Source organism: Myotis nattereri (genome assembly GCF_964212035.1).
Source record: "Myotis nattereri genome assembly, chromosome: 6".
Classification (NCBI taxonomy): Eukaryota; Metazoa; Chordata; class Mammalia; order Chiroptera; family Vespertilionidae; genus Myotis; species Myotis nattereri.
In genome coordinates this window covers 44,123,444-44,138,128 of record NC_138081.1, presented here as the reverse complement: position 1 = coordinate 44,138,128, position 14,685 = coordinate 44,123,444, and the positions used below count along the sequence as shown (strand labels likewise).

Sequence of the window (14,685 nt, the reverse complement as noted above, 5' to 3'; positions counted from 1 at the left end):
GGTAGATCACATCTACAAATACATACAGTTACCACCAAGACTTAAATGAGCTGAACATGAGATGCAGCTAATACAGCAAAAGAAGGTTTACAGTTGTGAGTAGGTGAAACAAAGTTTATTTTTGTATTATTACTATAATCATAACCTGCATGTATTTTTCCTTATAAGTGTACTTTTGCTTACCCCTGCATGTATATGTGTGTGTATAACAATCTCAGAGATCTAAGGTCTTAAGAGGTAACTGTGCTAGCCAGACCACTGGTATGTTATAGTCCATTTTTAGGGGAACCTTTAACTGAGGTAGTACTTAAATGCAATGCATCCAAAGCAGGGCAATAAGAAAGTAAAGGTTCTGGAAGCCATATGTGGTGGGAAATGAAATGCCCAGTCTATCAGTAATTAGTCTTTAAGTGAAGGTTGTTTGTGTAATATTACAGAAGAGCCAATCATCAGATGAAATTTAAGATCAATGCCTCATTTATGCAGTTATACTATTGGATAAGCAACTTCGATTGTTACATTGCAAACTGCATAAATTAGTCTACAGTACAGACTATTTTCTCTACTTAGAAGCCTGGTGCACGGATTCGTGCACCGGTGGGGCCCCTCAGCCTGGCTTGCAGGCATCAGGCCAAAACTGGCTCTCCGACATCCCCAAAGGGGTCCCAGACTGTGAGAGGGTGGTTCTTGGGTGTCGCACCCAAGAATCAGGCTCCTTCCTCTCTGGTTCCAGGTACCTCACCCGAGAACCGCAGCTGCCAAGTTACCACAGCTTGGCAGCTCCTGCATTGAGCACCTGCCCCCTGGTGGTCAGTGTGCATCTAAGCTACCAGTCAGACGGTCGGACGGTTGCTTAGGCTTTTTTTAAATACAGATAACTCATCTGGCAATTTAGCTTATTAGCTGACCTTCTAAAACTTTCTTTTGCAGAGAGAAAAAACCCTATTACTACACATACATTAATATAGTTCAGTTATAATTCCAAGTCATACTAAATGGCTGAAGAAGGCACTGCTGCTGAGCCCAGCTAGAGAAGAGTGGGTTAACAGGCTATGAGCATCTGTATGCAAACACTAGAGGTGACCTCACATGGCTGAGGGAGGTGACTTGTTCAGTCTTGCTTCCTAATGACTACAAGTCTTCAAGCTGAGGGCGGATGAACACGTTCAGGGATGTCATAGAGAGGACTACTATTAGAGTAATGGCTGGAATATGGGATCTATAGAGTTCTGTCAATCCTTTAAGTTTGGGGAAGGAAAGACATCATTAGCCTAAAAATATATCTGAATACCCCAGGTAATTCTGTAAAGCAATATTATATATTATCAAGTGAGTATGATTCATTTTTCACTGTAAATGTATGACTTACCATTTAAGACTTTCTTTTCCTCATGATAGTCTGTACAGTGATTTAGAAAAAAAGTCAGATAAGAATATTATAATGCCAAAGAGAATATCAGTTAATATTATTGACTTAAAGATATCAGCCCTTCTTTCTTGAAGAGCTTTTTTCTAAGGTCTGAGAGAGAAATAAGGGCTCATGTTTCAAACAAGTTTCATCTCTGAAGATTGGCAGGCCATCTCTCCAGGCATTTCACTGGGCTTTTTACCTACTTATTTGAATATTTTTCTAATATCCTGATTAACTTTTTAAGAAAACATATAAAACCCAAGTTTTTTCCAGGTTATCATATTTTAAATTAGTCAAAATTAACAAGAATTTATTAGATTATATTCTAGAAATGAAACATACATATTAACAACCCAAAGGATGATATTTTATTATGTTTCTCTTTTATCTAGGTCAGTACTTAAAATCGCCACTGTTACTCCAAATTTAAATGGCCATAATGCTGAAAATATGTTGACTTTCATATGTGTATAAAATGCAATTATTAGTGTTACAACCCAGAAAAAAAATTTAACAGGTATTGTTTTTCAGGATGGCAGCCAACGCACCAATCTATATAGCTTGATCACAAGAGTTAAACCATATGGTCAAAATAAAACCCACAGCAAGTTGCCAGGGTTTAAAAAAAAATAACTGAATGACAAGCTAACACAAAATATCAAGCAGTAAATTGAAAGACATCATTGTTAGAGTGATAATACCTTGTTTTACAGAAAAAGAAACTTAAATCAAAGCTTTCACATTTTTTATGTTCTGATTTTCAATGAACCAGAGAATCCCATAATAACCTCCATTTCACACACCTGTCATAAAATAATCATGTTTCTAAGGGGGCCAGATGACCAGCCTTTTTGTTTATTTTCACCATTTTCCAAAATAATTTCATAGCTGAAAGGAATCTTAACAACATATAGCAAATTATCATGTGATCCTCTATTTATGACTGAAAATCAGAGGTCCAGAACTTGAATGAAATCCACAGCTCTTAAGCAGCAAAGCCAAGATTAGACTCCATCTTTTCTGAAACTTAGCACCACACTTACTATAACATTGCTAGAGTTAATACTCACTGAAAACACAAAAGACCTAAAAGCCATTTAGACTATACCTCAAAATGAGTTTTTATAAAATGCCATTTAAAAATCTAGTCATTATAATTTTCAAGGGACCGCTGATGTCCCTGCTTAGTCACTCTCATTCAATCAGTTTTATCTGTCTTTGCTACTGCAGTTGTGATTCTTTGTTTTATCTTAGAACAAACAGCAGTATCACAAGTAAATCTATTTTCAGTGTACCACACAGCTGGCAGTTTGATGAATTTCATTTATCATGTAAAACAATTTGTTTTCATCTAAGAGGCTCACAGATTTTGAGAAATTGTCCAAGTAATTAGTTTCTACTGAAAAATATGTATTCACTTCTTGCTTGATCTGAATTGATTTGAATCTGTCAGAATTTTCTGGATCCTGATAAATTAGTAATTTTTCCCTGGTTCTTTTTTTAATACAAAAAGTATCAGTAGGAAAAGAACTTCTAACCAAATGATCTAATTATCTTTAAAAACTCTATGAGTCTACTTTTGCAGCTCTTTTCAAAAACTGAGTCATAGAAATAAAAAGACAATTTTTTGGCTATTAAGCATATTTACATCTGAATCATTTCAGTCACATGAGACACTTTGCTCTCTGACTAGAAACCTGTTATTCTGTCTTGATAACTAATTCTATCATTTGGATGGCTCCATGGCCAAGAGCATTTATCTTTTCTCATAATGTCCTATAAACTGCATTACTCTGCTTGGAACCTCTGCTTTGTGAAGAGGTCTGGGTCATTAGGAAGGCTAGCACTATGACCTATCAGCATCCTGCCCTTCTCTGGTAAGAGGGCTAAGTAAGCACTTTTAATTGTGACCCCAATCTAGTTCACCTCTGCTAAGTGGAGCCACAGGCAGATCCCCAGGGTGAAAAAGAAACAAAACCCTGCTTTGCCAGTGCGTTCATTCTGTTAACATATACCTGTTGGTCATCATCTTAACAGGGATGCTGACAGAATAAGAAACTATTTGGATAAAAAGTTAGGACAATGTAAATATATAGATAGTTTACCTATACATGAATGAAGATAATTTGGAAGGGTTCACAATAAAAGTAGTAATATGGTTACCTTTGTGTGTCATGGAAGGAGAGAAGGGTAGAGGGGAGACAAGTATAATAAGAGCACCTCTCATTCTTGAATTGTGTGAATGCACTACTGACTCAAAAATTAAGTAAACCTAACTAAAAACAAAATGTCATTATATTCTTTTTAATTCAATTTGATTAAATGCTGTAAAAGAGGTATGTAGAAGGTAGTATGGGAGCCTACAGAGGGTGGGCATCTGTACTTATAAGGAATTAGAAAGATTCCACTAAGGAAGTAATATTTAGCTACATTTTAAAACTATACAGACATTTTTCAGAAAGGCCTTGAAAAAACATTTTAGGAAGACATATACTGAGCATTTATATCAGAATGTTTTCCATTTATCATGTAGCTACATATCTCATCTTCCCTTCTGACTCTAAAAAGATGGATATCATGAAACCATCAGATATAAGTTTAGTCTTGTTACCAGAGATCTTAGTCACAAAGTCCAAAACATACCATTGTGTTCCCTTCACTGCTTATCCTTGCCAGAAGACTCTTTGGCTCTCTACAATGTGTTTAACAACCATTTTTTCTCTAGACATTCTTCCATTATCTCTAAATGGAACTCCTCATAACACAACTTAGGCCCAATTCTTGATTTTGTTTCAAAAGTTATAAACTCATTTCTCATATCTTATAAAATTTCATAATTTTTATATTTCTTAACTCTCTTTACCTTTTACTTTCCTCTATTCATTTTTGTAATCATCTTCTGAATCATCTGTAAATGTTATACATCTCCGAAACTTCAAGGCCCAGAATTACTCCTTATCCTAGAAGCAGTTTACCAGTAGAATTACAATAGAAATTGAATAGTTCAAATACATACTCTGAAAAATCCCAGGATTAAACTAATACAAGAGACTCTTTAGTAGCAAAAGCAAATTAAGGTAATCTGAGATAACAAATTTGCTCATTCAATAAAGGCCATTTCATCATGACACCCTGCCCCCTTTCCTCCACTAGTAACTGTCTAGCTTCCCCCAACATAAGCTTCTGAGCTTGTGTTTTGCCCACCCACTTGAGCCCTGAACTGTCCTCATTTACCAATGAGGAAACTGATGCTCTTAGGAAAAAGAACACTGACTCTTTAGAAGCTGAACTTCCAGCCCATCCAATGCTGTCTTGTTTACATACCGACTTCACAGACATGTGCCATTAATACTATAATTTTTTAAGGATAAAAAACTAATTCATATATGAGGGTTTCTTTACTTCAACACTATAAAAACTGGGGGCTGGATAATTCTTTATTGTGGGGATCTATCCTGTGTGTTATACGGTACTTAGCAGCATCCCCAACCTCTCCTCTAAACACTAGAATGCCAGGAGCATTTAGCTTAGTTGTGGCAACCAAAATGTCTCCAGACATAATATCTCCCAGGAACAAAATCAACCCCAGTTAAAAACCACTGGCATATGCAAAAGAAAACTGACTATGTAAAAATGGATAATTAAATAACTAAAGCCTTTGGAAATGTACATATACAAACAAGCCTCAGCATCCTCACTTTTAAACTGAGGGTGTTAGAGCAGCTCTAAGCCCCTCTTCCACATCTTAACTATTCTCTGGATCCATGGTTCTAAGCGACTTATAGTCATTAACTGCTTGAGAGTGGGGTGAAAACTAAAACATAAAGTATTAGAAATCATGATAAAGCAATGAGAAATTAAAGAAGAAACATTCCTGAGACCATACTATGCCACTTGAAAATATGAGATTTTAGAAATGTGACTTATGGTGAATTTTTTAAAAGTACATTTATGATCTAGAATGGCACTTTCCAAAAGAAATACAATGCAAGCCACAATATAATTTCTAATTGTCTAACAGCAACATGAGCAACATAAAAATAAATGGGTTAATTTTAATAATATATCTTTACTTAATATACTATATCTAGAATATTATCATTTCAACATGTAATCAATATAAAAACTATGAGATATTTTACACTTTTTTTCATACTTAAAGTCTCAAAATGCAGTGTATACTTTATACTTTCAGCACATCTCAATATGGACAAGCATATTTTGAGTGCTAGATAGCCACATGGGGCTAGTTAGTGGCTACCATGACAGAAATGGACTAGAATAAGGGCAAAGAGTAAGAACATTTTCATCTTTGCCAGAGAATGTAAAGAAATTATCAGCAACTACAACTTACCTTTTCAAAGTTCCCTTTTTATTCTTTATTGATATCTTTCTAAAGCATAAACCATAATATTTTTTAAAACAATGAAATATAAAAATCACACTGTAGCTTAATAAGGATCCACTAGTATTATCCTATATAATAAAAGGGTAATATGCAAATTGACCAAATGGCAGAACGACTGGTCGCTATGATGTGCACTGACCACCAGGGGGCAGATGCTCAATGCAGGAGCTGCCCCCTGATGGTCAGCACACTCCCACAGGGGGAGTGCTGCTCAGCCACAAGCCGTGCTGACAGCTGGCGAGCTCAGTGGCCCACCTTCGTGACAGCACTAAGGATGTCTGACTGCGGGGCGGGCCTAAGCTGGCAGCTGGACATCCCCCAAGGACTCCCAGGCTGTGCAGGTCGGGCTGAGGGACCACCCCCTCGCCCCTGAGTGCACGAATGTTGTGCACTGGGCCTCTAGTGCTTTATATTCTGACTCTGCTGGCTTTTCTGTTTCCTTCCTAGATACCCAGGTATTTCACCACTGCCACACGAGAAACCACCAGATAAAATGAAAACTACACTGCCCAACTGTGCAGATGCCCACAAAATGCCAATTCTGGATGCCCCTGCATTGATGTCTGGCAGGTGACCCCACCTAAATGATGGTGTCAGAGGTCTGGTATTGAGAGAAGTCCATATATAAAATTCCTCTTCAGTACATCCACCATCTCCCCACCCCCACCCCACCTCCACAAATCCTCATCTCAGCAAGTCTCTTTCCACCTACTATTCCCACTTTATCTCTTTTCACTCTCTGTTCCCACTTCATGTTTTCATTCTCTATTTCTACTTAATCTATTTTCATCCTCTAGTCTCACTTCATCTCTGTTTTCATCCTCTGTTCTTATTGCATCCAGGAGTTCTGATTATACAGTGAACACATGCCCTGGGTTGTCAGAGTCAATTTACCACGTTATCCCAGCATAATTACTAACAGAATCAAACTTGCCCCAGTTTGGACAGTTACACAGTTAACCCATCTAATAATAGTCTCTGTCCATAAGTGTCAGGCCAGTAGAGATCAATGATGAATAATCCCTGACTACAGAGGAAAGGTTAGTCATTGTTTTATTCTAAAGAAGAACTAAAGTAAAACCTTTATAGCAGCCGTGAAAATAAGAACAATATAGTGATTTATTTAAATTTATTTGTTGAAATCCAAGTTAAAAAAAGTACATGTGTGTCACACATCAATGCCAGCTCAGCACTGGCACCACTTACCTTTGGGAACAGCAGGTTTCACTGCCATCCTGCCGACCAGGCATTCTTTCAGCATGGATTCATAATTGACCCAACGATGAACCTGGTATGGGATAGAATGACAGAAAAGCAACATGACTAACTCCATGAGATGCTCTGATTTTATTCTGAACAAAACTAAAACATTTGTTACACTGTTCTGAAAAATGAAGAAGCAGATTATCTGCCAATAAGGGAGTGATGGAAAGGTAGCATACATAGGGTAACAATGTTCTCAAAGTATTGTCTATAGACCCCTGGAGGTTCCTGATGCCTTTTCAGATATCCATGCGGTCTCGATTAGTTTCAAAATATATAAAAAACTGCCTTTTTCATTGTGTTAACATTGGCACTAATGTCAAAACTGCAATGGTGGATAAAGCTGCTTTCATCTTAGCATAAATTAAGGTAGTGATTTCAATCATTATATTCTTCACCAGACCCGTGGTTTCACTTAACATCTTTCAGGAAGTAGAAAATATTATTAAATTTCTTAAATCTCAACCCTTGAGTACAAATCTCTTCTATATTCCGTGTGACAAAATGGAAGTCCTCAAAAGCACTTCTACTGCAAGGTAAGATGGTAGCCCTGCGGAAAATCCCTTAGGCCAGCGGTTCTCAACCTGTGGGTTGCAAACAATGAAAAATACATCCTGCATATCAGATATTTACATTACGATTCATAACAGTAGCAAAATTACAGTTATGAAGTAGCAACGAAAATAATTTTATGGTTGGGGGTCACCACAACATGAGGAACTGTATCAAAGGGTCTCAGCATTAGGAAGGTTGAGAACCACTGCCTTAGGCAATTGTTTGATTTGCAAGCTGAAGTGAGTTTTCTTCTTGAAAGGCTGTTCCTGGCTTAGGAGAAAAAGAATGACCTATAAACAAGCTGTTATTCAGGCGAGCATCTAATAGACATTTTCTTGAAAAGGAACACAGTAAGACTGTCACTTAAAGGAAAATGAATTAGGGTATTTGTTGCCAGACTTATAGTGAGAATTTAATTTAAACAACTTTTCTGAAGGGTACCTTCCCAATATACATACAATAAAAGCCTTAAAATATGCATCTCTTTCATTAATTTTAAATTTACTTGAGAAAATATTTGCATTTGTCTATATACACAAAGATATAAGTGCCAGGATACTCATCACAGCACTATTTATATCATCAAAATATTGGAAACATCCTAAATGTCCAATTGTAAAAGGCCAGTATAGGAAAAGTATAATATTATTTGACAAAATACTTTATAATCACCAAAATAATCAGGTCAAATACTTCTGATGTCAGAATCTTTATGGATGTTCCTGAGAAAATAAGTATACACTAAAATAGAAAATATGTAAAGAAAATATATGTAATTATAAATAGACACTCATTTATTAACATAAATTAAAATTTCATTTACCAACTATTTTTGGAGCATCCAATAATGTGTAAAGCACTATCTCTGCTTTCCTCTCATCATCACTGCCTCCCATAAGTCAGTCATAATCATTATTAAAATTGATCAAAACTGAGTAAACAACTGCCAACAGAGGCAATAAGCACTTAAGAGCAGACGGCTAGTTCAGCCAGTGTGCTTCAGCAGTTGAGCATCGACCCATGCACCAAGAGGTCGCCATTCCTGGTCAGGACACGTGCCCAGGTTGTAAGCTTGATCCCCAGTGGGGGGCATGCAGGAGACAGTTGATCTATGTTTCTCTCTCATTGATATTTCTATCTCTCTCCCTCTCCTTCCCTCTCTCTCTAAAATTATTTTTATAAAAGAGTAGATACCTAGACACAGATTTGAAATCATCTTTAAAAGTTTAGTAAAATAATTCAAAGGCAACCTAAATGAACTGTTGTTACTTATATCTGAAATTTATGCAACTATTTTCTTTTTTTCCTACAACTATCACACTGCTAAATCTCTGAGTACTTTTCCATTGTAATACTATGATTACTTTCAGTATCTTACCTGATCAAAAAGGTCTGTTCCATCTGAGCCTGCTGCTTTCATTAATTCATCTTCTCCACCAGGATGATACTCCATATATGGGCTAACATTGTAAACAAACCCTGTGTCAAAGCAAGGAGAAATAATATCCTAAATGAACTTCTTAAAACTCGTACAAATTACAAATATAAGTTCCAATAAATCTTTCAAAATACATCCTATTTATTATGCTCAGGATTTCACCATACTTAGCAGCTAGTAAGTTAGCCTGAAAGTTTCATGGGTCCTATAAGAAAACATCAGACTACTGGGTCACAGACATAGGACAGTTTAATACTCACATCACTACCTGCAGCTAGAATATCAGCATGTGCACAGTCCCCTAAACCCCTATTCCCAATTCCCCTCTTCTATGTGAAGAGGGCCAGATAACACCTGTATACTCAATGTGTTGCAGAACAGGAAAGAAACTCTGAGCTTAGGAAACTTGAATCTTTGTAATGAATGGGCAGTAAGTGTGCCTGCCCTTTGTTCTGGAGGGAGTCAATACCATACTTAGCAGTAAGCAAACATGTTAGAGAAAGACACTAGCTCTACTACTATTCAAGGTTGTTAGCCATGCAAACATCCCTGAAAAGACTGTCCAGAGCAAAGACAGTCATGCCTCTGCTTTCAAGATCTCTCTTCCCTCTCCTCTCCCTTCTCTCTCCCCTCCTCCCCCTCTCTCTTTTTCTCTCTCTCCCTCCCTCATATTTCCACTATATCATCTTCTACTGCCCTGGTTGAAGAATCTGATGAAAAAAAGAATTGAACTCTCATCCACGTGTCTGATCATCTCAGGAAAGGCAGAGCAATGTGACCGGGCCACTTAGGCATGCTCTATGAAAGCAAGTATAATTCTTTTCTGCAGCTGCCCAAGGAGCGAAGATTCTTTTCTTGTTTAGAACTTAATAATCCTTTTATCTTCCCAAAATATTCATTTCATCTAGTCATATCTTTAACTATAGTTTTATCTTTTCAGAAAAAGGAATAGGAAACAACAAATAGAGACCAGCTCAATTAATAGCCTTACCAGGGAAGTGAGTTGCTTTTTAATCCTTTACGTGAAAACCAGAGACAATAATAGGCAAATCCAGCCCTACAGACGCCTAACAAGTGCAATGAGAACAACTGGTTTTCTTATATCTAGGACTTGTCCCTCCTATATGATGACTCTCTGGAGTTTAAATAACCCTGGATAACTTAAAATGTTCATTCTATATAATAATCTTGGAAGAAAAGAAAAATTTGGATTTCAGACCCAAGAAAATAACTACAGTTTTTCTACCAATTTAATTTTAGAAAATAACCAACCAGTCAGGATGTCTTCATAGAATTGCTCAAATGCAGTTTAGACAACAAAAAGAAGTAAATTCACAAAAATCTCCCAGCAGTCCTCAAAATAAGTCTAAAAAACAAAAAAAGAACTGGTGGAGTCCTTCCTTTCTCCTGCTGTCCACCTTTCCAAAATCCATGGACCACAAATGTTGGAGGTAAGGATTAGGATCAAGATTATTCCCAACAGACTTTTTAAAACAGAGAACCCCCTTCCAAACAAAAGAATTCTGAACGTTCTCTGCCACCAAACCTTGACTAGAGTTCAAGTTCTCAGGAACATGGTATCTGCAACACATGATCATCTAACCTTCTGGGACAGAGTTTCATGTGCTTCAGCAACCAGCAGGAGGATAAACAGGTAGCTTTACTATCTACCAATGATTAGCATATAAAGGCTGCAATGTCCCACATGTGTTCTCTGCTTCCTAAACTCTAGACTGACACTTATCCTTTCATAATCTTCCTTTCCTTTCTGATAGACTAAGACACAAACCTAAAGAATTTCCCATCCTCTTCAAAAGGACAAAACTAGGAAGGATAAAATCCCTCACTATAAGGAATTAAGACTGTTAGATCCAACCACACCTGGCAGTGTCGGTGATTTGCTGATTATGAGTCTTAAACCCTGCTCTTTAATGCAACTGGTACATTTCCACTGGTCCGGAGGCTCTATCCCCCCTCTTAAGGTCTCCTTCCTTTTTTCCTTTTCAAAATCATTTCCTAACAACTAAAACTTGGACCCCTGAATGTGGCAGAAGAAAAGGAACACAAAGAACTTAATTTTATGCTTTTCCTTCACGCTTTATTGTACTCTACCAGTATTTGTACTACACATGGCTTTTAGACAGCCGTCTCTCCTGTGCAAGCTTTTCGCTTCCTATCACCTGGTGTTTAGAAACTAATTTTGCAACTCTCTAAATTTTGCAATGACACAATTGAATTCTTCCTATAGCTCTAATGGCACAGGTGTGGCAGATATGCACAACAATATAAATAAATAGTATTTATGGACCCATCAAATTGGACCATCTCAATTAAATGTTAAGCTATCAATTCAGCAAAACCCAAATCCTAATAATGACATTAAGAACAAAAACAGGCAGAAATAGATTCATGAAACATCATGAATGGTGCTTTTAGATCCATTTATACGGGACCTTTAGTAGCAGAGGGAGGTTGAGGGAGTCAGTCTATTGTCTGTCTATCTAGCTATCTCCTCTTTGCTAATACTTTATTTTGTTTTATATTTTGTTTTTTAAACTTTGACCAGGAGCAGATCCAATAAAAGGACTGACTAACTAATGCTAAGAAGAGCAACTTAGTTTCACCAAACAATAAATTTATACAATGTTATTTTCAATTACATCTCAATGAAACTAGGAAAAATGGTATTTTTTTAAAAGGAGTAAGAAGGAGGAGGAGGAGGAAGGAGAAGGGGAGGGGGAGGAGGAGAAAGAGAGGGGAAGAAGGGGCAGCAGCAACTTATTAAAGTTAAAATACAACAGTTCTGTTAGGAACATATACTCTAATGTTTAAATACATAATTTTTAAATGCCCTAGCAATATTCAGGGGTACATTTTATAGCTAATTCATCCTAGCAGAGGTGCTATGCAACTGAAAACATACATTCAGAACAATCACTATACTGAGTTCTTTAGGCAATGCACTAGTAGTACCTGTTTTAATAGTTTCACACTAAATTATCTCTTTTGTATTATATGTCTGAAACTTTGAGCTGTCAAATAAATTCTTAGAATAAAAATTACCCACTTTAAAATTACCACTGAGTGCTTTGTATAGTCAGAAACTTACACTGCCAATTCAATCACAGAATGATAGTCTTAAGTCTGACCTCTCATCCAGTACAGGATTCACCTTTACAGAATCTATAGACAGACTGTCATCTAGAATCTGCTTCAACAGTACAGGTGTCTTGGAGCTCAAGCTCACTGTTTGTTTAAAAACCTAGTTACGGATCAATATTGCTTTTATGCCTGAAAACTAAAGTCGCTATTTTACATAGAAAGAGCTCTTTTCCATCTTGGCAGCTGCTGCCTCTAGTTTTTCACATATACTTTTTATATTTGTTGTAATTTAAATCCCAACTGCTACTGATAAAGACCACAGGCATCTTACAATAAAGTACTTACATTTGTGTGCAAAATTTAAAGAACCCACACTAAAACATGTAAAAGAAAAGAAAATACATTAGTCGCTTAACCTAGTTAACAATGTTACTATGATTGTTATTAGTCCTGAACTTTCTAGCAGCCAAAGCCAAAAGAGATACTAGTAACAGTGGTCTCATTATCCAATCTTAAAAAGCATTACAAGGAGCCAAGCAAACAAACCACAAAAAAAGAGAGATTCATTAGTTCTTTAAAAGACAGAAACTCCCTTTGAGCATTTGCTATTGATATTGTGAAGAATTATGAGTCCCTATGTAGGGGCCATTGACCACAACAGATAGTACAACCGTTATGCAGAAATATTCTTCATTTAGCATCCCTCCCACCGTCCCCAGCCCTAGGTAACTGCAAATGTACTTTCTCCCTCTTCAGATTGCATATTTTGGGCATTTTGTACAAATGGAAACATATAGTATGTGGTCTTTTGTGTTTGCCTTCTTTTACTCAGTATAATATTTTCAAAGTTAATCCATGTTTTGCATGTATCAATACTTCATTTCTTTTAATGGCTGAATAACATTCCATGGATGGACATGCCACATTTTGTTTATTCATTCATCAGTTCATGAACATCTACATTGTTTCCACTTTGGGGCTATCCTATATAATAAAAGCCTAATATGCTAAGTGTCTGGTCGACCGGTCGGCCATTCAACCTATCAAAGCATAATATGCTAATGATATGCTAAGGCCACTCAACTGCTCACTATGATGCTTCGACCAGTAGGTTACCTTGCTGTTGGGGTTCAGCTGATCAGGACTGAGTGAGACAGGCCGGACATGCCCTGGAGCCCTCCCGCAGTCCCTCCCTGGCTGGCTAAGCTCCCGCATCCCTCCCTTGCCCCGATCATGCACTGGTGGGGTCCCTTGGCCTGGCCTGCACCCTCTCGCAATCCGGGACCCCTCGGAGAATGTCAGAGGGCCGGTTTTGGCCGTATCCCACAGGTCAGGCCCAGGGACCCCACTAGTGTACGAATTCGTGCACCGGGACTCTAGTTATAAATAATACTGCTATGAACATTCATGTATGAGTTTTTGTGTGGACATATATTTATTTCGAGTATACATTTAGAAGTGAATTTGTTGGGTCACATAGCTATCTATGTTGAACCTATTGATGAACTGCCAGACTGTTTTCCATTCTCAGCAGCAACCTGTGAACATGCTAATTTCAAAGAGCTCTTTTTCAGGCACTACTCCAACTCTGCATAGGAGAAAATGCCTTTTCCCACCGATAGAACCTGAGTCACACCACATTTCTCAGATAACTGAACTCAGAACTGGATTACAGCATGCTCCAACTTATTCTCAACCCCCAGCTCTATGTGAGACAGTACAATGTTAGACTTAAGTGACATTACTTAACTATTTAATCTATCCCCCATTTGAGGCTCCCACAATTTTTCAGGTTAGGCAACCATACACAGGAACCTAATAGCCCTCCACCAAGGAGTGACCTGCATCTCCATGATTCAGGCCATATACTCACCAATAATTTTTCTTTTTTCCTTTGTGCTATTTTGTAAGTCAGAGTCTAAAGCATGGTCTAGGGGCTCCTGAGGGAGCTCAAGACTCTTTGGGTGGTCCCAGACAAAAACTTTTTGGTAACATTACGAAGATGCTATCCGCATTTTTAAAAAAATCTCATTCTTTCACGGGTATATAAGATTAAATACAAAAGGTGACATGAGACTACTGTGGTCATCTATTAAGCAATATAGTAAAAATATCTGCCAAAATGTAAAATAATACCAAATTTCTCACTAATTTTTTTGTAAAATGTAGTTATTTTTCACAAATATGTATTATTTATAACACAGGGAGCTTATTTTTAACTTTCAACTTTAAAATATTCTTTGCATTTCTTAATTTTCTTTCCTGAGAGGTAAATATCAATAGCTCCATCATAAAGAGCCATCACAAAGCTCTTTAAGCCCACAATAATTTTAAAAAGAGTATAGAGAGCTTAAAACCAAAAAGTTTGAGAACTACTGCTCTAAGTAAAAGCAGTATTTTTATAATTAGATTTTAAAATAAATAATTTTTGTTTCAAAATTTAATCACAGATTTAACTTCAAAGCCCCATATTATATTCATTCCAAAAAAAATTTATTTAATGCCTAT

The 14,685-nt window shown here is 37.0% G+C and overlaps 1 protein-coding gene across 1 annotated transcript in view; it reads right to left on the bottom strand.

Moving 5' to 3' along the window:
• The window catches only part of LOC308521395 (cytochrome b5 reductase 4), a 68,167-nt gene that overhangs the window by 36,336 nt on the left and 17,146 nt on the right, over nucleotides 1-14,685 (bottom strand). Inside the window, exons 3-5 of the mRNA XM_081094406.1 lie at nucleotides 9,016-9,116; nucleotides 7,026-7,107; nucleotides 1,370-1,399 (exon numbers count right to left, since the gene is read on the bottom strand). Coding sequence (XP_080950532.1) covers nucleotides 1,370-1,399; nucleotides 7,026-7,107; nucleotides 9,016-9,116 — 213 coding nt within the window. The remainder of the gene's footprint in view (nucleotides 1-1,369; nucleotides 1,400-7,025; nucleotides 7,108-9,015; nucleotides 9,117-14,685) is intronic.